The sequence below is a fragment of the Rhinoraja longicauda genome, chromosome 2 (genome assembly GCF_053455715.1).
Source record: "Rhinoraja longicauda isolate Sanriku21f chromosome 2, sRhiLon1.1, whole genome shotgun sequence".
In the NCBI taxonomy this organism is placed as follows: Eukaryota; Metazoa; Chordata; class Chondrichthyes; order Rajiformes; family Arhynchobatidae; genus Rhinoraja; species Rhinoraja longicauda.
The window spans coordinates 60378040-60401498 of NC_135954.1; the positions used below are offsets into that span (position 1 = coordinate 60378040).

Here is a 23459-nt window from a genome sequence, read left to right on the forward strand (position 1 = left end):
GAATAATTTTGTAGCAAAGGTTAGCAAATAATTTTGTAACAGTTGAATACAATTTAAACATATGATAAAGTGTGAGAGCTGGCGTAGTCCATATGACCCATCAAACTGACTCAACAATTTACAGAGTTGATGACCAAAACTATGTCAGGTCCACTTTTCTACCAATACCTGGTTTTCTACAGAACAATAAATCTTCAATACAATGGCCAAGATTCACAGCCCTCTGGAATAGGGAATTGCACAGATTTACACCATCCTGGATAATGGCAGTTTTGTTCACCTCTGTTCTGTCCCCAAACTCTTACTTAGAGATTTGACTGCCGGATTCTACTTTACACCCAGGAAGCAGCCTGTCAATTACTGCATGAACACATTATGTTCGTCATGCTGCAGATTGTCACAACTGTTCGTGTCTACATATAGCCAGAGGAAAGAGTAAAGATGCTCACTTTACAGAGATTGAGGATAACAATGCCGGAATTCTTATAGGTTTTCTTCTTCATTTTGTACTTCTGATTGATGCACTCCCACTGAACCTGCAATCAAAGAAATCAGACACAAAGAGCACATTGCATTTAATTTACGTTGATTAGATTTATCAGTGAAACAACATGAACCTATGTTAGGGAGCAAATGTGAGAGATCCAGATGTGAAAGGTGCACACTATACCTGTCGGCCATCCATTGCTCCTCGCATCTCCACAAAGGTCGATATGAACTCTCCAATAAAGTCGTGCTTACCATTAGAATCCCAATCCCACACTATTAACTGAAAGGCAAAATCACATGCAGCATGAAGATGATTTAATTCAGTCCAGAATCACTAAGTACATTTCTTTAGCAGATCAATTAAAAAATCAGTTACATGCATCAAATCTTCAATTTAGGTATGCAGGACTCACATTTAAAAAAACTCTGTATTACTGTCAAGGAGCTGCGGGTAAGTACAAGGAGAACAGAACTTGCAGTAAGATTTATACTAAGATTTTTCTCTCGATTAACGAGGCTCCCGGTTCAGAATCTCCGATGGGATGAGGAAGGAAAAGCACAGGCGGTTTGAATCCTTGAAACCACAACCCACTGACTGCAACATGAGTGCCATTTGGATATTCCTGACTATTATGATATGATACAATAGAACTTTATTTATCCCAGGAAGGAAATTGATCTGCCAACTGTCATAAAACTGAAAATACATGAAACATGATATTAAAGTGACGAGTGGAAAGGATTGGGGATGTGCAAAGATGGGGGGGGGGGGGGGGGGGGGGAGAGGGGAGTCAGTCTACCCCACAACAGAAGGGGGAGTTGTATAGTTTGATAGCCACAGGGAAGAAGGATCTCCTATGGCATCCTGTCCTGCTTCTTCGTGTTACCAGTCCGTTGCTGAAGGTACTCATCAGGTTGACCAGTGTGTCATGAAGGGGGTGAGCTGTATTGTCCAGGATGCTCCGCAGTTTGAGGAGCATCCTCGCCTCCAAGACCACCTCCCATGAATCCAACTCCACCCCCAGGATGGAGCCAGCCTTCCTGATGATCCTATTAATTGGGTCTGGCCAGTGTAAGGTTGAACTGGCAAAGGCATAATTGAGATGGCCCACCATGAACTGAAAGTATAACAGAAAACACTAGGGCTGGAGATTTGCTTCATGTGGAAACCTTAATTATATGGGATTGACAGCTCCCTTGATTGCCTCTTCTGATATTTAATTATTTTTCTGTGTTTAATAGGCAGCTAGTCCAATATCACCTGGTTGGGTACCACAAATGAAAACAGATTTATATTTCTCTTTTAAAGAGTAAATTAAGAGAGGTGAAGGGAATGTTAGACAGAATATATGGTTCCTCTGAACTTCAGAGAAGGGAGAGGCTGATTTAGAATGGTGCGGGAAGAACTTGTTTGTGAGAGAGTGGTAGTAAAGACGTTATTTACTGGCTAATTGTTAAAGTTTCCTTCCAATTACTTAAAATGGACAGCCATTATTATTGTATTGACAACTGAAATATCCAAGTTACAGTGTTTTTTACATAAATAGCCTATGCATAAAAATATTCTATTTTGTTCATTATTAAATATTTATATGGCAATAAAAGCAGCATAATTTTATTTATAATGTAATTACATCGAAGACCTGAGAGCAAAACATAGTCTGACACTCTAGTGCAATGCCAAGGAGCACTTTACTGCCGGGAGATGCTGAGGCATTAACATTGTTCTCTTAACTAAATATAAAAGATCCCCTGGCAATATCTTGAAGAACAGCGGGCAGTTTTGTTTCCTGATATTGCATTCAATAACGCTAAATTGGATTATTTGGCCGTTATTGTTCTTCAGATGCAGCTCACTCTATTGCTCTGTTCCTGTACCAGTTTGTTCCATTTGATGATTATTGCCTTTCCTCATTTTATTTTTCTTATCAATATCACATGAACTGGTTTACTCATATCTATGTTTACATCAAAAACAAATAAAGAAAATTATAGACCCTAGTCACTAAACAGCAGAGCATGTTACTTACTTGGGAATCTTACTGACAACTTACATCGAATATCTGGGGTTTCTGGAATTGTTGGAAGGAATTATGATCATGAAGGAAACACCCATTGAATTATAAAAGGAGAATGAATGATCTTGAAAACGAGAGGACAATAAAATGCGTCTGCACACTTCTCGTAAATTAAAATTAATGTTTACTTTTAAACATTGCCTGAGGTAACAGTAGGCAACTTGAGCAAAGGTTTATATGGACTTATCCAGAGGCCTCAGCTTTGATCGTGGAGAGAATCTCACCCAAAGGCACATAAGGCAGAGACCTAAATGGCTTAGAATGCTGTCAAGCAAGAGAATAGAAACAAGCAGACACTATGGATAGAAACGTGGTATCAAATCAGTTTTAACTCCTGGAGCATGTTCAACGGAATACCATTCTCCAAGTCAATCCATCACGACTACCATTAAACAGTGAATCAAATTCCCGACATGGATGGATTTTGAATGTAGTACAGTACAGCAGAGAACAGGCCCTTTGACTCACCATCTCTGTCTCGATAAGGGAAGACTACTGGACATGTATTAGAGCGATACAGCACAGAAACAGGCCCTTCTGCACACTGAACACATGCTAACCATCAACGACACATTTATACTGATACAGAACCCAAGAGAGCCATGTATTATTATGAAATACTCATCATCTCACATTACTAAACTAATTTCACTGCTCCTTCCTCATATTTTTTTAAAAAGTGAATTAATTGATGTGTTTGTCCTCTTTTGTCAAAAGTGGTAAAAAATTCTGCTTCTGTCACATTTTCCATTTGGAAATTGCTAGAATGAGTACAGTTTTGACAACAATGAAGACAACAATTTGTGCGGCATAGTGGCGCAGCGGTAGAATTGCTGCCTTACAGCGCCAGAGACCCAGGTGCAATCCCGACTATCTGTCTGTATGAAGTTTGTACGTTCTCCCCGTGACCTGCGTGGGTTTTCTCTAAGATCTTCGGTTTCCTCCCACATTCCAAAGACATACAGGTTTGTAGGTTAATTGGCTTGGTATAAGTGCAAATTGTGCCTAATGTGTGTTAATGTACAGGGATCGTTGGTTGGTGCAGACTCGGTGGGCCAAAGGGCCTGTTTCCACGCTGTACCTCCAAAACTAAAAACTAAAGAAGTTTGATGTCACTCAGTACAAGGCAAACCTGGTTGATTGGCTCCCACATGCCACATTAAATATTCACTCATTCTACCACTAGTGCATTGTGGCTACAATTCTTGCCATTCTTGCATTACAACAAGCCGCCAAGGCATTTCTAACAGCATCTATCAAAACTACAACCTTTATTGCCTAGTATGAATATAGTATCTGTAATTCCTCTCCAACTGTATCTGAAATACAGTCTGGTGCAATTTCTTCATTAGTATCATACTTAAGTGATTCCACGTGGAGTTTGTGTTTTTGCATTTATTTTATGTGAATGAATGTGTGTTTATGGTGTCTGAATGTTTGTGCATGAATGTTCGCATGTAAGTATTCATTGTGTCCCACTGAGTTACTCCAGAATTTTGTGTCTATCTTTGGTTTAAACTAGCATCTGCAGTTTCTTCCTACACAGTATTCATTGTGTGTTGTGTAATTGTGCCAATTTGAATGACTGCATGACTTTACTGTGAGTGTGATTGCGTGTTTATGTATTCATTGAGTGTTTAGCGTTCTTCAGAAGCAGTTCACTAGATTTAGTTGAATAGCACAATAAAATCTTTTGAGATAAACAAAGCCTCAACCTAATGCCTTGTTGTCTCTACAGTACGTGACCTTTACATGTGTTGTAGGCCACTTTTTAAAACAGCATGTGTTAAGTGTTTATTATATCTCTTTATTGTCTGGACGTGTTAACTTTGTGCATATGCATGCGGATTTTTATTCTATGCGCGTGTATATTTATTATCTAAACGTTTATTGTGCACGTTGTATTTACAAGCCTATATGCACATCTGTAAGAAGGAACTGCAGATGCAGTTTTAACTGGAGATAGACACCTTTCCGTAGAAACAGAAAATAGGTGCAGGAGGAGGCCATTCGGCCCTTCGAGCCAGCACCGCCATTCATTGTGATCATGGCTGATCGTCCATAATCAATAACCTGTGCCTGCCTTCTCCCCATATCACTTGATTCTACTAGCCCCTAGAGCTCTATCTAACTCTCTCTTAAATCAATCCAGTGATTTGGCTTCCACTGCCCTCTGTGGCAGAGAATTCCACAAATTCACAACTCTCTGGGTGAAAAAGTTCCTTCTCACCTCAGTTTTAAATGGCCTCCCCTTTATTCTAAGACTGTGGCTCCTGTTTCTGGACCTCCCCAACATTGGGAACATTTTTCCTGCACCTGAATGTGTGGCTGAGGAAATGGTGCAGGGGTCAGGGATTTAGATTAGTAGATCACTGGGATCTGTTTTGGGGTAAGGGGGAATTGTACAAAAGGGATGGATTGCACCTTAACAGGTGGGGGACCAGCATTCTGGCAGGCGTTTGCCGCTGCTACACGGGTGGTTTTAAACTAAATAAGAGGGGGGGGGGGGTGTCAAATGGGATAGTCAAGGATGGAGTTAAAGGGAAAGAGAGTAAAGGGATAATTAATGACCCCAGAATTAACGGGAAAGAAAGCTCACAAAGGGATAGGAGAGTATGGCCAAGTGCAATAGGGATCGATGTGAAGGGTGAGATGAGTAAGGAATTAAAAGTATTGTATATGAATGCACAAAGTATAAGAAGTAAAGTAGATGAGCTTGAGGATCAGTTAGAGGTTGGTAGATATGACTGTGGGGATGACAGAGACGTGGCTGCAGGAGGATCGGGCCAGGGAACTTAATATTCGGGGTTATACATCCTATAGAAAGGACAGGCAGATGGGCAGAGGCGGTGGGGTAGCTCTGCTGGTGAGGGATGAAATTCAGTCCTTTGCGAGGGAAGACGTAGGGACTGACGAGGTAGAGTCATTGTGGATTGAGTTGAGGAATTGTAAAGGCAAGAAGACACTAATTGGTGTTATCTATAGACCCCCAAATAGTAGCCCGGATGTAGGGTGTAAGATGCAGCAGGAGTTAAAACTGGCATGAAACAAAGATAATGCCACTGTGATGATGGGGGATTTCAATATGCAGGTAGACTGGGAAAATCAGGTTGGTTCTGGACCCCAAGAAAGAGAGTTTGTAGAGTGCCTCCAAGATGGAGAGCAGCTTGTAATGAAGCCTACCAGAGAAAAGGCAATTCTGGATTTAGTGTTGTCCAATGAACCAGATTTGATAAGGGAACTCGAGGTAAAGGAACCTCTTGGAGGTAGTGATCATAATATGATTAGTTTTAATTTGCTATTTGAGAAGTAGAAGGTTAAATCGGAAATGTCAGTTGAACAAAGGGGACTATGAAGGAATGAGAGAGGAGCTGGCCAAGGTAGACTGGAAAGGGATCCTAGCGGGATTGACAGTAGAACAGCAATGGCAGGAATTTCAGGGCATAATCCGGAAGACGCAGGATCATTTCATTCCAAAAAGGAAGAAAGATTCTAAAGGGAGTAGGAGGCAACCGTGGCTGACAAGGAAAGTTAGGGATGGAATAAAACTAAAAGAAAAGATGTATAACACAGCAAAGAGTAGCCGGAAGCCAGAGGATTGGGAAACTTTCATAGGACAACAGAAGGTAACAAAACGGGCAATGCGGGCTGAAAAGATGAAGTACGAGGGGAAGCTGGCCAAGAATATAAAGAAGGACAGTAAAAGCTTCTTTAGATATGTTAAGAGAAAAAGAGTAGCAAAGTCAAATGTGGGTCCCTTGAAGGCAGACACGGGTGAAATTATTATGGGTAACAAGGAAATGGCAGAAGAGTTGAACAGGTACTTCGGATCTGTCTTCACTAAGGAACACACAAACAATCTCCCAGATGTACTGGAGGACAGATCTAGGGGGGTAGAGGAACTGAAAGAAATTTTCATTAGGCGAGAAACAGTATTGGGTAGACTATTGGGACTGAAGGATGATAAATCCCCAGGGCCTGATGGTCTGCATCCCAGGGTCCTCAGGGAGATGGCTCTAGAAATAGTGGACGCATTGGTGATCATTTTCCAATGTTCAATAGATTCAGGATCAGTTCCTGTGGATTGGAGGACAGCTAATGTTATCCCACTTAAGAAAGAAGCGAGAGAGAGAGAGAGAAAACAGGGAATTACAGACCAGTTAGCCTGACTTCGGTGGTGGGAAAGATGCTGGAGTCAATTATTAAAGAGGTAATAACAGTGTATTTGGATAGCAGTAAAAGGATAAGTCCAAGTCAGCATGGATTTATGAAAGTGAAATCCTGCTTGACTAATCTTCTGGAATTTTTTGAGGATGTGACAAGTAAAATGGATGAAGGGGACCAGTGGATGTAGTGTATCTAGACTTTCAGAAAGCCTTTGATAAGGTCCCGCACGGGAGATTGGTGACTAAAATTAGAGCACATGGTATTGGCATGGATAAAAAATTGGTTGGCAGACTGGAAGCAAAGAGTAGGAGTAAACGGGTCCTTTTCAGAATGGCAGGCAGTGGCGAGTGGAGTGCCGCAAGGCTCGGTGCTGGGGCCGCAACTGTTTACCATATATATTAATGATTTAGAAGAGGGAATTAGAAGCGACACTAGCAAGTTTGCGGATGGCACAAAGCTGGGTGGCAGTGTAAACTGTGAAGTGGATGTTAGGAGGTTACAGGGTGACCTGGACAGGTTGAGTGAGTGGGCAGATGCGTGGCAGATGCAGTATAATATAGATAAATGTGAGGTTATCCACTTTGGAGGCAGATTATTATCTCAATGGAGTTAGGTTAGGTAAGGGGGAGGTGCAGCGAGACCTGGGTGTCCTTGTACACCAGTCACTGAAAGTTGGTGTGCATGTATAGCAGGCAGTGAAGAAAGCTAATGAAATGTCGGCCTTCATAACAAGAGGATTTCAGTATAGGAGTAAAGAGGTTCTGCAGTTGTATAGGGCCCTGGTAAGACCACATCTGGAGTATTATGTACAGTTTTGGTCTCCTAATTTGAGGAAGGACATCCTTGTAATTGAGGCACTGCAGTGTAGGTTCATGAGATTGATCCCTGGGATGGCGGGACTGACATATGAGGAAAGATTGAAAAGACTAGGCTTGTATTCACTGGAGTTTAGGATGAGAGGGGATCTTATAGAAACATATAAAATTATAAAAGGACTGGACAAGCTAGATGCAGGAAAAATGTTCCCAATGTTGGGCGAGTCCAGAACCAGGGGCCACAGTCTTAGAATAAAGGGGAGGCCATTTAAAACTGAGGTGAGAAAAAACTTTTTCACTCAGAGTTGTGAATTTGTGGAATTCTCTGCCACAGAGGGCAGTGGAAGCCAAATCACTGGATGAATTTAAGAGAGAGTTAGATAGAGCTCTCAGGGCTAGTGGAATTAAGGGATATGGGGAGAAGGTAGGCACGGGTTATTGATTGGTGGTGCTGGCTCGCAGGGCCGAATGGCCTCCTCCTGCACCTATTTTCCATGTTTCTATCTAGCTTGTCCAGTCCTTTTATAATTTTATATGTTTCTATAAGATCCCCTCTCATCCTTCTAAATTCCAGTGAATACAATGCTAGTCTTTTCAATCTTTCCTCATATGACAGTCCCGCCATCGCAGGGATCAATCTCGTAGAGATGCTGCCTATCCCGCTGAGTTACTCCAGCTTTTTGTGTCTATATGATCTGCTCAGTTCACTTATAAAGCTCAGTGTGAAGAATGCACATTGTGTTGGTGCAGCCAGAGCGTTCTTTTTGCTGGGTTTGCAGTGCTGTTATGGCTGATGTGCTGGGTGAGTGTCCACTGTTGTGGTGTCACAGTCCTGCTTTGTTGAGAAGTGGCAGAAAATGTGGTGTGAGGTTATGTTTTCATATCCCTTGATAACATGTTGCTTAGTTACCAGTGATCCAGGTTCACTTGGAGGGGATAAGGAAGATTTTTATGTAAAGGACAATAAACAGTAGGTCATTAAATAATAATTTGATTTTATTTGCAGAGAAACCTTTATGCTTCATCAGAAATGAATAGAAATCTAACACTCCGTCAACAAGCTTGCCATCTCAAGATTTGTACATTATCACATTTTATATACACAAAAGGTGCTGTGCTATGATTTTTTTTGTGCAATAATGATTTACAATGAGATTCACTATACACCTCTATCAAATCTTGTTTCAAAATTCTCTGCCTCAGAACCAGAAGGTGGCCATTTGGCCCCTCAAGCCTTCTCTTCTGTTCAATATGATCATGGCTGACCTTTTACCTTAATTAACTTTCTCACCCAATTCTCAAATCTCTTGACTCAGTGTCCAAAATCGGTTCCTTCTCAGCTTGGAGTATTCTCAACAATTAAACCAGGACAGGTCTGACGAAGAATCTTCAACCCAAAATGTTGACTCTTTTTCTCTCTCCAGAAATACAGTATTTTCAGCATTTTTTGTTCTTGTTTTATCTTTCCAGCATCTTAAGCTTGGTGATTTTCAGTAAATCTTAATTCGTCAAATAAGCAGTGGTTGCTTCTCACAATCTATAATATTTGCACGCAGAGACTTTTCTTTACTCTGCTGCAGACTAGAGGAACCCACCATCTTTGAACTGCAGCAGATGAGAAGAAACAATCATCTTTGAACCACGTCGTTACTTGTTGCTTAACCTTGTTGCTCATAGAAACATAGAGTGGGGAGCAAGGGAGGTCAGAAAGCCGTGTGGGTGTGTGGTGGGTAAATCACAAGGGCATTGTAGGCAGGGACCCTTTCATCCTTTTTCCTAGAATGGCCGAAAGCTTGCTCACGGAGAGAATTGCTGATATGATTTAACTACAATATTCTTTCTCTCACTGCAGTCATAGAAGAACCTATCCTTCAATGTTATAGTGCGGAACTGGTTCAACAAAAATCTGGTTTATGTAATATTGATTATAAACTGCTTTAAGAATTGTGCCATATGACTAACTGCTCACCATGTGCATAAATATATACTTTTTTTTTTCAATCCCTTACCTTGCCGGAGATGCGATTGTTTTCCGGATCGTATCTTCGGTCGCTCTGTGGCCTAACATCGTGGAGCTGGGGGCCTTGCCTGGGACTGACTTTGAGCCCCCGCGGGGCGTGGGCTTACCATGTGAGCGTGCGATTCCTTGCCTGGATCAACGCTCCAACCGCAGCCTGCGAACTTTAACATCAAGGAGCTCGCAGTCTCGGGTTGAGTCCGAGGTCGGGAAATTCCAAGCTGCATGAGGTTTAACAAGCCCTGACCCAGGGTCCGATCGCCCGGTGCAGGGGAGCTGAGATCCCCCCCCCCCTCAAATGCAGGAGCTTGATCGCCCCGATGAGGTAGTAGCTGTCATCGCCTTCCATCACAGTGAGTCACTGTGGTGAATGTTCATGTTAAAATGTATTTTGTGTGTCCTGTTGCTTTTTATTGTTATGACTGTATGACAAGTCCTCGTTCCTCGTTCCTCCATACATTCCTCGTATGTTGCAAAACATACTTGGCTAATAAAGTATGATTGTGATTGATTGATTGTGATATTTACAAAATGCTGGAGTAACTCAGCGGGACAGGCAGCAACCCTGGAAAGAAGGAATGGGTGACGTTTCGGGTTCTTCAGAAGGGTCTGGACCGAAACATCACCCGTTCCTTCAGTCCCGCTGCCTGTCCCGCTGGGTTACTCCAGCATTTTGTAAATATCACAATCAATCAATCACAATCATACTTTATTAATAATTAATAATTTATTAATAATTACATACAATTAATAATTATACAATTCATAATAAATATACAATATATAATTACAATGTAATATGTAAGTATTGAGCGGGCTCCAACTGGTTGCCTGTGTGGTGGTTGGCAGGTGTAAGAAGAAATACCATAGCCCCCTTTGCAACAACATCTGTTTAGTAAATTAATTTGTTACCTTATCAATCGTCCGGTTGACAGATATATTGATACGGTCTCTTTTAGCCCTTCAGGAAAACCATTTCGAGTGAGAAGAAGCATTTTCCACTCCAGACTTGAACCTGTCCTTTTCCAGTGTGCACCACATCATTCTGCTCTGCCACCAAAGTCTAATAGAAGACAGTTTACCATTCTATTCCAGAACTCGAGATGCAAAAATAAAAGACCCACTTCATCATTGCTTTTCATGGCAGAAGATTCTACTCTTTCTTAGATGATATAACTACAGATCTAGGCTATTACAAACCTTTGCTTTTAATTTCCAGTCTCCATAATCTATTAAAACATTTCCCATCTCATGAAAAATGTTCCTTAGACAAACTACCTTATCCCTTTCGTCTGCCCCTTTATTCCATTTGCCCATCTAGTGGTTCATTTGCTCCATCATTCTAAGTAAAGGTGGAACTTTGCTTCTCTGATCACCAAGGGAAATCTGGCCCATCATAAACACACCGATTGAAAAAGAGACATTGGACAGCATCCCATTTTCCAACTTTCATGTCAGCTCAAGTTGAAAACAAGCTCATTCCTGTATTTGTTTTAATTAATTGACAGCTACTACCTTCGTCACACTTTCATGCAGTTGGTTCTAGGCTTAGAAAATAGGTGCAGGAGCTGCCCATTCAGTCCTTCGAACCAGCACCACCATTCAATACGATCATGGCTGATCATCCAAAATCAGTACCCCGTTCCTGCTTTCTCCCCATATCCCTTGATTCCTTTAGCCCTGAGCTAAATCTAACTCTCTCGTGAGAGACAGTCGCTTCATTACTGTCTGGTGAAACATTTTTTCCTCAACTTCTCTCTACTAATTACTTTAAATCTCTGCCCTCCTGGTTAACAACTCTGTCAAGGGAAGTAGGTCCTGCCTATACATATTACCTGAACCTGTTATTATTAAAATTTTAATTAAATCGCACCTCAGACTCCTTATTTCGAAAGAGAACAATTCCAGCTTTCCTAATCTCTTCACATTTCTAAAAAGTCAATCCTCTTCACAATCTTTTATCTGTTAATAAGACCATCTCTCATTTTTTCTAAACCACAGTGGGAATAGGCCAGTCTCACCCATCTCCCCTCAAAGGATAACCCACCACATTCCAGCAGGGTACAAGGTCACAAATCCTTCATGCACCACCTTCAAAGTAAAATAGTTGTCTTTAATATACCATTTCCCAGGTACAAAGAAAGTTTTGTTTTCATGAGGCTAAATCATTTTCATGAAGCACGAAGCACATTAATCCTGGAGGAAAAACTTCCACTCTTTCCTGTTTACAGTTAATATTGCAGATTAGAGTCGAACAACCAATGAATTATTTTATCGATAATTAGAAAGAGCATCCTCTGTGCAAGAGGCAAAATCTATGCAGTAGAATTTCTGCAAATCCCAAACTCATCAGCTTTCTAAGATGCTGAGGATTACTGGCACATTCATAGGAATTATTGGTCTGGATTTTAACCACCCCGGATTTTAGTCCAGGCACATCTCCAACCAGCGAAAAACAGGCAATGGTCCCAAATTTATATACTCATGCCCACTCCAAATACCACTGGTAGTTGGAGGATGGCTAGGTAAAATTATAGTTGCCATCTCTGACCCTAGCTCCCCCCTACATTTTCATCAAACCCATTTGCTCTTTTGAATTGTGGAGAGGAACTGCAGATGCTGGGTGGTACCGAAGATAGACACAAAGTGCTGGACTAACTCAGCGGGTCAGGCAGCATCTCTGGAGAACAAGGATGTGTGATGTTTCTGGTCAGAAGCCTACTTTAGACCCTTGAGTTGGCCAGCAGCACACCCTCAGCAAGACAGTGGGGTCTTTCTTTAATGGGGAAGTTTGAACTGGCGGCCAATGAGGTGGGGGGAGGAGAGCTCTCCTGCTGCTGGCCGCAGGAGAGGTTTGCACGGAGGATTGCCGGGCCCAGGGAGAGATTTGCACCCAACGGGTCCACGTCCGTCTAGTAGATAATAAAAACAGAAAATCCCGGAAATATTCAGGGTTCAAGTTTTTGACCTTTCGCATTCCGTTCAGAATATGTTATTCAGCCAATGAATTAATTTTGATATGCAGTTACAGTTGTAAAAGCCAATTAGTAATGCTGAAAGATGTACAACCAGACAATTTGAGTTTGCAATGTCAATTAAGTGATAACTCAGCCTGGATAACAATAATATTCACCATCACCAGTCATCAACAATCATCTCTCAGCTACACCCTCGCTGTCCTGTTCTGCTTTCGAGCAGTGACAGGAATTTTCTTATATTTGTATGGGCTTCTGTTTCTTACTGTAATATAAAGACTGTACCTTCAGCAGGGCAACAAGTTTGCAACAATACGCATTAACTATCAGTCTAGAAGGTGCTCTAAAAGTCATGTAACAAAGTAAAGCCAAAAATTGAGGCCTTGGGGATATTCAAAGAGGGTATTGAGATAGTTCTAGATATACTGCCACAACACTGCAGTGCATCCTCATTATTTTAGTTGGTATGTCAATGCTATACTCCAAGCAGTCATTCTCTCTAGGAAAAAAAACTGCAGATGCTGGTTTAAATCAAAGGTAGTCACAAAATGCTGGAGTAACTCAGCGGGTCAGAACGTCACCCATTCGTTCTCACCCGAGATGTTGCCTGACCCGCTGAGTTACTCCAGCATTTTGTGTCTACCTGTCATTCTCTCTGGTTGGATAATTAGTAGGAAACATAAAAGTGCAAAGTGTTGGTTAATTATTTCCTGTCAGTGACCAATTAAGTTATTTCGCTGGAAGTATAACAAAGCTACCTTGCCATACATTATGGGGATAATGTGCCTTTAGAAAAATACATGTAGGTATAAATAGGTATGACACAAAGTCAATTGTGTTTGGAAAAAATTAAGATGAGTAATTAAAATTGGGATTATAGCGGTGAAATTCTTATTGGGTGTTGGATAAATCAGGCAAAAGTGAATTTGTAGCTTAGTTCACAATGTGTATAGTGTTTTCTCCACTTGGATAAGAATCTGGAGACAAAGCATATGTTGGACAGTTATTCATTATTAACCACTTGGCTTTACCATCACGGGGCAAGTTTCAAACTGAGATATTTAGTGCATAGTACCAACAAACCAAAGACAGATTTAAAAAGGAAATGCACAATTCAACCAAAATTAACAGATGCCACTTGGTAGCCAATGTAATACAATGACTCATTTTGACTTCTGTGAAGTGAAAAGGATAAAATGATCACAGCAGACCATAAAAATCTATCTAGTGACGTGCTATTTTACTATATGACCCATGTCAAATTTATACCTCACTATGATTGTGAATTTCTGTAGATTAACAATACCATTTTTGATTATAAACTAAGTAACGTTGAAAAGTTTTTGTATAAAAATTATTCAGGACATAATATATGCCAATAAGACTTGAAGGAATGGTATCCAAGCTATTGTAGAACAGGTGAGTGCAAACACCGGTCATCAGTCACAGTTCCCTAATGGTGTCTTCACATATATTTCAAAAGAATTGCAAAGCCAAAGGAGGGAGGGGGGGAGGGGGGGGGGATTGGAAAGAAATGGACGCATGTTCAGATGGTTTGCTGATTTTACAGTAGGCTTATTTTACAGTAGGCTTTGCAAAAGAATTGCCTGGAAGGTTGACTCAAACTGAAATAATGTCTTCAATTTTTGCCCAAGCATGATCTACAAAATGTATTCTATCCTTATTTCACCTTTTATCTTTTCCTCTCTGGCCTTTGTCCAACCATCTGCCTATCAAAAACCCGTCTCACCTGTATCCACCTATGACTCGTCAGTCTTTCTCCTGCCCCTCCTCCTCTCCATCTCGCTCACTCCCCCCCCCCCCACTTCCTCACCGCAATTAGTCTGAAGAAAGGTCCTGACCCATAGCATTACTTCTCCATGTTCTCCAGAGATGCTGCCTTTCCCACTGAGTTACAGCTTTTTATGTATCCAGCATCCTTGTTTATTCTTTACTGATGTATACTGCTTTTTATTTGTTATTTCTCCTCTTTTAGGGAATTTGATAGCTAGGAACTGTAGTAATAATGAGGCACAGTCCAGCAACAAAGTTAAAATAGACCCAATCTGTTGGACATACAGATGGAATGAGAATATAGCCAAGAAAGGACAGGCCTTAATAAAGCTCCTTTCATTGCCTCAGGATATCCAAAGCTGCTTTACTACCCATCAAATTATTTACTATTTATCTGTGGTTCAGATAACAGCACTTTTGCCTCAGCACGAGAAGGTTATAGGCTCAGATGTTACTCCACAGTCTTGAGCATAAACATTTTTAATGACACTTCTGTATGACACAGAATTAGTGCTGCACCATTTAGGTGTAAAAACTTTAATCAGATTTGGCGTTAAGACCATGTTCCCTCAACCCATAATCTCAGAAGATGACAAAATATCTGAAAGCTCTATTCTGCAGAAAAGTAGAGGAACTTACTCTAGCCCATATTCATCCCTCAATTAACATCAATGAAACAATTTATTATCACTGCTGATGACAGGAACTATGGTATGCTAATTGGCTACTGTGCTTCCTACAATACAACAGTAACTAAACTTCACAGGCTGGAAAATGCTTTGAGATGACCCGAGGTCAGTACGGTGGAAATGCAAATACTTCTTTCTTTGAAGAGCTGTTACTGTTGCAATGGCAAGCAACAGACCTCCAGAAATGGTAGTATAAGAAAATAACTGCAGATGCTGGTACAAATCGAAGGTATTTATTCACAAAATGCTGGAGTAACTCAGCAGGTCAGGCAGCATCTCAGGAGAGAAGGAATGGGTGACGTTTCAGGTCGAGACCCTTCTTCAGACTGATGTCAGGGGGGCGGGACAAAGGAAGGATATAGGTGGAGACAGGAAGATAGAGGGATATCTGGGAAGGGGGAGGGGAAGAGAGGGACAGAGGAACTATCTAAAGTTGGAGAAGTCGATGTTCATACCACTGGGCTGCAAGCTGCCCAGGCGAAATATGAGGTGTTGTTCCTCCAATTTCCGGTGGGCCTCACTATGGCACTGGAGGAGGCCCATGACAGAAAGGTCAGACTGGGAATGGGAGGGGGAGTTGAAGTGCTCAGCCACCGGGAGATCAGATTGGTTAACGCGGACCGAGCGCAGGTGTTGAGCGAAGCGATCGCCGAGCCTGCGTTTGGTTTCGCCGATGTAAATAAGTTGACATCTGGAGCAGCAGATGCAATAGATGAGGTTGGAGGAGGTGCAGATAAACCTCTGTCTCACCTGGAAAGACTGTTTGGGTCCTTGGATGGAGTTGAGGGGGGAGGTAAATGGACAGGTGTTGCATCTCGTGCGGTTGCAGGGGAAAGTGCCCGGGGATGGGGTGGTTTGGGTAGGAAGGGACGAGTGGACCAGGGAGTTACGGAGGGAAAGGTCTCTGCGGAACGCAGAAAGGGGAGGGGATGGGAAGATATGGCCAGTGGTGGGGTCCCGTTGTAGGTGACGGAAATGTTGGCGGATGATTTGTTGGATATGCTGGCTGGTGGGGTGGAAGGTGAGAACGAGGGGGATTCTGTCCTTGTTACGAGTGGGGGGAGGGGGAGCAAGAGCGGAGCTGCGGGATGTAGAAGAGACCCTAGTGAGAGCCTCATCTATAATGGAAGAGGGGAAGCCCCGTTTCCTGAAGAATGAGGACATCTCTGACGCCCTAGTGTGAAACACCTCATCCCGGGCGCAGATGCGGCGTAGACGGAGGAATTGGGAGTAGGGGATAGACTTTTTGCAGGAGACCGGGTGGGAAGAAGTGTAGTCCAGATAGCTGTGCGAGTCAGTGGGTTTATAGTAGATGTCAGTCACTAGTCTGTCTCCTGTGATGGAGATGGTGAGTAGATGATTAGGGTTTCTTAAGTGATGTCTGTACATGGACAAGGATCATGTAAAAGAAAATATCGTTTCTCTGTTGACATCAGGCCCGTGGTTACATGTTCTCAAGTTTTCTGTTGTAAAGATTGAAGAGCAGGCTCCTGAGGCAAATCTTACCCAAAGAATGGAAGGTTCAACTAATGGAGTTTTTGTGTGAATGGATGCTGGGTGAAGAATGCCTTAGAGCGATGACAAGCAGTTTGAAGGTCTGAAGGCAATACATCGAAGACATGCTAAATATATAGAAATCATTACCAAAGCATAATATTATGGATGCTGGAAATGTCAGAGTTAAGTTGAAAAGGCTAGAAATTATTTCTGCTGAGCATATTCTTTTTTAAGGTTAAGAATTAATATCCTTGAAGTAATAGATGAGAATATCTTCATTCAATAATTAACATGCTTGTTCATATTGACAGGGGAATGTTTCCTGCTGTGAAATAGATTATAAAAAGCATCCCGTTAATGGAAATGTTCTGTAATGGAGAGTGGTTCGTCCCACGCACAGGCCACCTCCTCCCATAATGCTGACATCAGCGCCTCGGGTCCAGTGTACACTCGCCTATCTAAACTCAATGTAGACTCTCATTGATAAATCACTGCAGTTTTGTAAGTCTGCAGGCAGTTTAGCTTCCTACACAAAGGGGTCTATTAGTTCTCCGGAGAGGAATTCCAGGGCGATTACATCCTGGGCCCAGCATATGGATGCTATCGTGAGGAAGGTGCACCTGGGCCTTTACTTTCTCAGAAGTTTAAAGAGATTCTGTATGACGCAGATTACTTTAACAAACTTCTCCAGCTACCCTGCAGAAAGTATCCTACTTGGTTGCATCATGGCCTGGTACTACAATACCAATGCACAGGAATACAAGAGGCTGCAGAGACTGATGGACTCAACCACTCGGCACGGTTGTACAGCGGTAGAGTTGGTGCTTTACAGCGCCAGAGACCCAGGTTTGATCCTGACTACCTAGGGGTGCTGTCTGTATGGTGTTTGTATGTTCTCCCTGTACAAAAGGGACGGGTTGCATCTTAACAGCAGGGGGACAAACATTCTGGCAGGCAGGTTTGCTAGTGTGACACCTGTGGCTTTAAACTAAGTAGTGGGGGGGAGGGGTTAACAAATTGTGAATATGAAGATGAGGTAAAAGGGAATACAGGAGATATTGCAAAAGACTCTCGGAAGAATGGGAACAGAAGTTCTAGAGGGGAAAAGAAATTAAGGGCAGGGCCAATTGTGAACGATGTGAGAGGGGAGGTAAATACAGAAGTTAAAGTGTTGTACTTAAATGCGCGTAGTGTAAAAAATAAAGTGGATGAGCTTGAGGCTCAGTTAGTCATGGGCAAGTATGATGTTGTAGGGATCACTGAGACATGGCTACAAGAGGACCAGGGCTGGGAACTGAATATTCAGGGGTACACAACGTATAGAAAAGACAGACAGGTGGGCAGAGGGGGTGGGGTTGCTCTGATGGTAAGGAATGATATTCATTCCCTTGCAAGGGGTGACATAGAATCAGGAGATGTTGAATCAGTATGGATAGAAATGAGAAATTGTAAGGGTAAAAAGACCCTAATGGGAGTTATCTATAGGCCCCCAAACAGTAGCCTCGACATAGGGTGCAAGTTGAATCAGGAGATAAAATTGGCGTGTCAAAAATGTAATGCTACGGTGGTTATGGGAGATTTCAACATGCAGGTAGACTGGGAAAATCAGGTTGGAAATGGACCCCAGGAAAGAGAGTTTGTAGAGTGCCTTCGAGATGGATTCTTAGAACAGCTTGTACTGGAGCCTACCAGGGAGAAAGCAATTCTGGATTTAGTGTTGTGTAATGATCCTGATCTGATAAGGGGACTAGAGGTAAAAGAGCCATTAGGAGGCAGTGATCACAACATGATAAGTTTTACTCTGCAAATGGAAAGGCAGAAGGGAAAATCGGAAGTGTCGGTATTACAGTATAGCAAAGGGGATTACAGAGGCATGAGGCAGGAGCTGGCCAAAATTGATTGGAAGGAGGCCCTAGCAGGGAAGACGGTAGAACAGCAATGGCAGGTGTTCCTGGGAATAATGCAGAGGTTGCAGGATCAATTTATTCCAAAGAGGTGGAAAGACTCTAAGGGGAGTAAGAGACACCTGTGGCTGACAAGGGAAGTCAGGGACAGCATAAAAATTAAGGAGAGAAAGTATAACATAGCAAAGAAGAGTGGGAAGACAGAGGATTGGGACTCTTTTAAAGGGCAACAAAAGTTAACTAAAAAGGCAATACGGGGAGAAAAGATGAGGTACGAGGGTAAACTAGCCAATAATATAAAGGAGGATAGCAAAAGTTTTTTTAGGTACGTGAAGAGGAAAAAAATAGTCAAGGCAAATGTGGGTCCCTTGAAGACAGAAGCAGGGGAATTTATTATGGGGAACAAAGAAATGGCAGACGAGTTAAACCGTTACTTTGGATCTGTCTTCACTGAGGAAGATACACACAATCTCCCAAATGTTCTAGGGGCCGGAGAACCTAGGGTGATGGAGGAACTGAAGGAAATCCACATTAGGCAGGAAATGGTTTTAGGTAGACTGATGGGACTGAAGGCTGATAAATCCCCAGGGCCTGATGGTCTGCATCCCAGAGTACTTAAGGAGGTGGCTCTAGAAATAGTGGAAGCATTGGAGATCATTTTTCAATGTTCTATAGATTCAGGATCAGTTCCTGTGGATTGGAGGATAGCAAATGTTATCCCACTTTTTAAGAAAGGAGGGAGAGAGAAAACGGGTAATTATAGACCAGTTAGTCTGACATCAGTGGTGGGGAAGATGCTGGAGTCAATTATAAAAGACGAAATTGCTGAGCATTTGGATAGCAGTAACGGGATCATTCCGAGTCAGCATGGATTTACGAAGGGGAAATCATGCTTGACAAATCTACTGGAATTTTTGGAGGATGTAACTAGGAAAATTGACAAGGGAGAGTCAGTGGATGTGGTATACCTCGACTTTCAGAAAGCCTTCGACAAGGTCCCACATAGGAGATTAGTGGGCAAAATTAGGGCACATGGTATTGGGGGTAGGGTACTGACATGGATAGAAAATTGGTTGACAGACAGAAAGCAAAGAGTGGGGATAAATGGGTCCCTTTCGGAATGGCAGGCAGTGACCAGTGGGGTACCGCAAGGTTCGGTGCTGGGACCCCAGCTATTTACGATATACATTAATGACTTAGACGAAGGGATTAAAAGTACCATTAGCAAATTTGCAGATGATACTAAGTTGGGGGTAGTGTGAATTGTGAGGAAGATGCAATAAGGCTGCAGGGTGACTTGGACAGGTTGTGTGAATGGGCGGATACATGGCAGATGCAGTTTAATGTAGATAAGTGTGAGGTTATTCACTTTGGAAGTAAGAATAGAAAGGCAGATTATTATCTGAATGGTGTCAAGTTAGGAGGAGGGGGAGTTCAACGAGATCTGGGTGTCCTAGTGCATCAGTCAATGAAAGGAAGCATGCAGGTACAGCAGGCAGTGAAGAAAGCCAATGGAATGTTGGCCTTCATAACAAGAGGAGTTGAGTATAGGAGCAAAGAGGTACTTCTACAGTTGTACCGGGCCCTGGTGAGACCGCACCTGGAGTACTGTGTGCAGTTTTGGTCTCCAAATTTGAGGAAGGATATTCTTGCTATGGAGGGCGTGCAGCGTAGGTTCACTAGGTTAATTCCCGGAATGGCGGGACTGTCGTATGTTGAAAGGCTGGAGCGATTGGGCTTGTATACACTGGAATTTAGAAGGATGAGGGGGGATCTTATTGAAACATATAAGATAATTAGGGGATTGGACACATTAGAGGCAGGAAACATGTTCCCAATGTTGGGGGAGTCCAGAACAAGGGGCCACAGTTTAAGAATAAGGGGTAGGCCATTTAGAATGGAGATGAGGAAGAACTTTTTCAGTCAGAGAGTGGTGAAGGTGTGGAATTCTCCGCCTCAGAAGGCAGTGGAGGCCAGTTCGTTGGATGCTTTCAAGAGAGAGCTGGATAGAGCTCTTAAGGATAGCGGAGTGAGGGGATATGGGGAGAAGGCAGGAACGGGGTACTGATTGAGAGTGATCAGCCATGATCGCATTGAATGGCGGTGCTGGCTTGAAGGGCTGAATGGCCTACTCCTGCACCTATTGTCTATTGTCTATAAACTGCTTCAAATAGCAATGCAGTGTAGACCAGTTAATCTATTTATGGGAGAAGTAAATAAGTCAATATTTTCTCTAACTCTTTTCCTCATTGAAATCGTGTCGGGTTCTTTTGTATCCACCTGAAAGGGTAGCTGGAAATCTCAGTTTAAGAGTGAATGTAATCCTGAGAGTGTGGCATTCCCACCTATTGTCTATTGTCTATTGGCCTCCATGGGTTTTCTCCAGGATCTCCAGTTTCCTCACATATCCCAAAGACGCATAGGTTTGTATGTTAATTGGCTTGGTATAATTGTAAATTGTCCCTAGTGTGTGTAGTACAGTATTCGTGTGTGAGGATCGCTAGTCGTCGCAGACTCAGTGGGCCGAATGGCCTGTTTCCACGCTGTATCTCTAAACTAAGTGAAACTAAACTAAACAATCTATCACGGGCACAGGCGTTCCCACTATCGAAAGCATCTTACATGACGCATTGCCTCAAGAAGGTGGCATCCATCATCACTGATCCCCACTATCTGGCCCATGCCCTCTTTTTCGCTGTTACCGACGGGCAGGAGGTAAAACAGAGAACAGTACAACATAGGAACAACCCCTAGAGCCAGCGATGTCCATGTCAGACTTAATGCCTACTTAACCTGTGGGGGAGTGACCAGAACTGCACACAATAAAGCAGTGGTACTACATTGGAGCTCCATCTAGATTTTTGTGTTGAAGTCTCCGAGACAAACTGCCACTGTTCTGACTCGGAGACAAGAGGATATTACTCACTAAGCCAAGACTGATACCCTGCACACACAGAATAATTGCTGCTGGGTGCATCCAAATGCATAGTTACAAGTTCATGCCCTGACAAAGCCCCTCCGTATAACAACTTGTTTACAGGCTTATTGTCAGATCTGTTTCAATTATTTATTTTCAGATGTGGGTGTTAGAAGTGGGGGAGCTTGGTCCTTTTTAGATTGTAAGTAAGTTTACTGAAACTTTTAAATTGATCTCGTAGGAGTGGGGTAAAATGAATGGCCTGGCCTGGCTGAACTGCACGGACCACTAAATTAGGGGTAATGACTTGTAACCTACCTCAAAGATGTCTGCAGTTTTGCTAAGGCACAGTAGGCCAAATCATCCCACACACGAGACATAAACTGCTGTTAAAACATTGACCGACACCATTGGAGAGTGTTTGGGGTAACGGTAGAGTCAAACATCCAGTGGGAAACTAATGGAGCCTCTCCACTTGGTGTCCAATTCTGCCCAAAGTTGAATGGAGCTGAAGATTTTGTCCTATCTGGTTCCATATTCTGATTCTCTCAGTTTCCGACCAGTTCAGGGGAAGTTGAAACACTATCAGTGACGCAGAATAAACAGCATTTTGAAAGAGACTCATGATACTGCTAACATATACTGCATTATCAGCCAGCCCATCATCTTCAAGGAAGATTGGTGGTTGCCACAGAGAAGCGATCCAAAGCTAAGCCAGGAAGCACTGCATTTGAACAATTCGAAACACACTGCACATAACCAGCGAAGGGTGCTATCCTAACACCTTCCAATGATGCAGGGCCTTTAATGTAATAATGGATCACAGGCACTTCATCGGCATGTTATTCAACAAGAATTCACTGAGCCACATCAGAGGATTTTAGAATAGACTAGACCAAGTCTACTGTGCCAAAGTGTGGCCCTGCATCATTGGAAGGTGTTGGCCTTCGTAACAAGAGGAGTTGAGTATAGGAGCAAAGAGGTCCTTCTACAGTTGGACCGGGCCCTGGTGAGACCGCACCTGGAGTACAGTGTGCAGTTTTGGTCTCCAAATTTGAGGAAGGATATTCTTGCTATGGAGGGCGTGCAACGTAGGTTCACTAGGTTAATTCCCGGAATGGCGGGACTGTCGTATGTTGAAAGGCTGGAGCGATTGGGCTTGTATACACTGGAATTTAGAAGGATGAGGGGGGATCTTATTGAAACATATAAGATAATTAGGGGATTGGACACATTAGAGGTAGGAAACATGTTCCCAATGTTGGGGGAGTCCAGAACAAGGGGCCACAGTTTAAGAATAAGGGGTAGGCCATTTAGAACGGAGATGAGGAAGAACTTTTTCAGTCAGAGAGTGGTGAAGGTGTGGAATTCTCTGCCTCAGAAGGCAGTGGAGGCCAGTTCGTTGGATGCTTTCAAGAGAGAGCTGGATAGAGCTCTTAAGGATAGCGGAGTGAGGGGGTATGGGGAGAAGGCAGGAACGGGGTACTGATTGAGAGTGATCAGCCATGATCGCATTGAATGGCGGTGCTGGCTCGAAGGGCTGAATGGCCTACTCCTGCACCTATTGTCTATTGTCTATTGTCTATTGACCCGTTGGGCCATTCCTCATAGGGTTTCCATTGTGACTTGGGAAAATCGTGTCTCTTCTTTAAAATAAAATGGATCTCAATGAAATAAAGATCTTTTGTAAACTAAAGAGGCCAAGCTGGATCCGAGGTCTTTTCCAAAAATGGGCGGCCGGGCGGGGAGTGACTCCCGGGGCCGTGGGCGGGCGGGCGAGGGGGGACAGGGAAGGGGAGAGGGTGCCACTGACCTCGGCCCTGTGCCGCCAGGGCTGCAGCCAGAGCGAGCCGTGAACCCAAAGCCTCTCCTGTATTGGTCTAGCACCCTCAGACCCCCCACTCGCCCTTTCTTTAAAATAAATAGCTTTTTAAAAATAAAAATAAAGAATCTCAATGAAATAAAGATTCTATGTAAAATTAAGAGGCCGAGATAGATCCGAGGTCTTTTCCAAAAATGGGCGGGCGGGCAAGGGGGGACAGGGAAGGGGAGAGGGTGCCGCTGACCTCGGCCCCATGGCACCAGCGCTGCAGCCAGTGCAAGCCATGGACCCAAAC

The 23459-nt window shown here is 43.0% G+C and overlaps 1 protein-coding gene across 4 annotated transcripts in view; it reads right to left on the bottom strand.

The window, feature by feature from the left end:
- The window catches only part of cpne4b (copine IVb), a 286135-nt gene that overhangs the window by 22069 nt on the left and 240607 nt on the right, over positions 1–23459 (bottom strand). For all 4 annotated transcript variants that reach the window (XM_078419814.1, XM_078419805.1, XM_078419823.1 and 1 more), the window contains exons 8-9: positions 671–769; positions 450–536 (exon numbers count right to left, since the gene is read on the bottom strand). In XM_078419814.1, coding sequence (XP_078275940.1) covers positions 450–536; positions 671–769 — 186 coding nt within the window. The remainder of the gene's footprint in view (positions 1–449; positions 537–670; positions 770–23459) is intronic.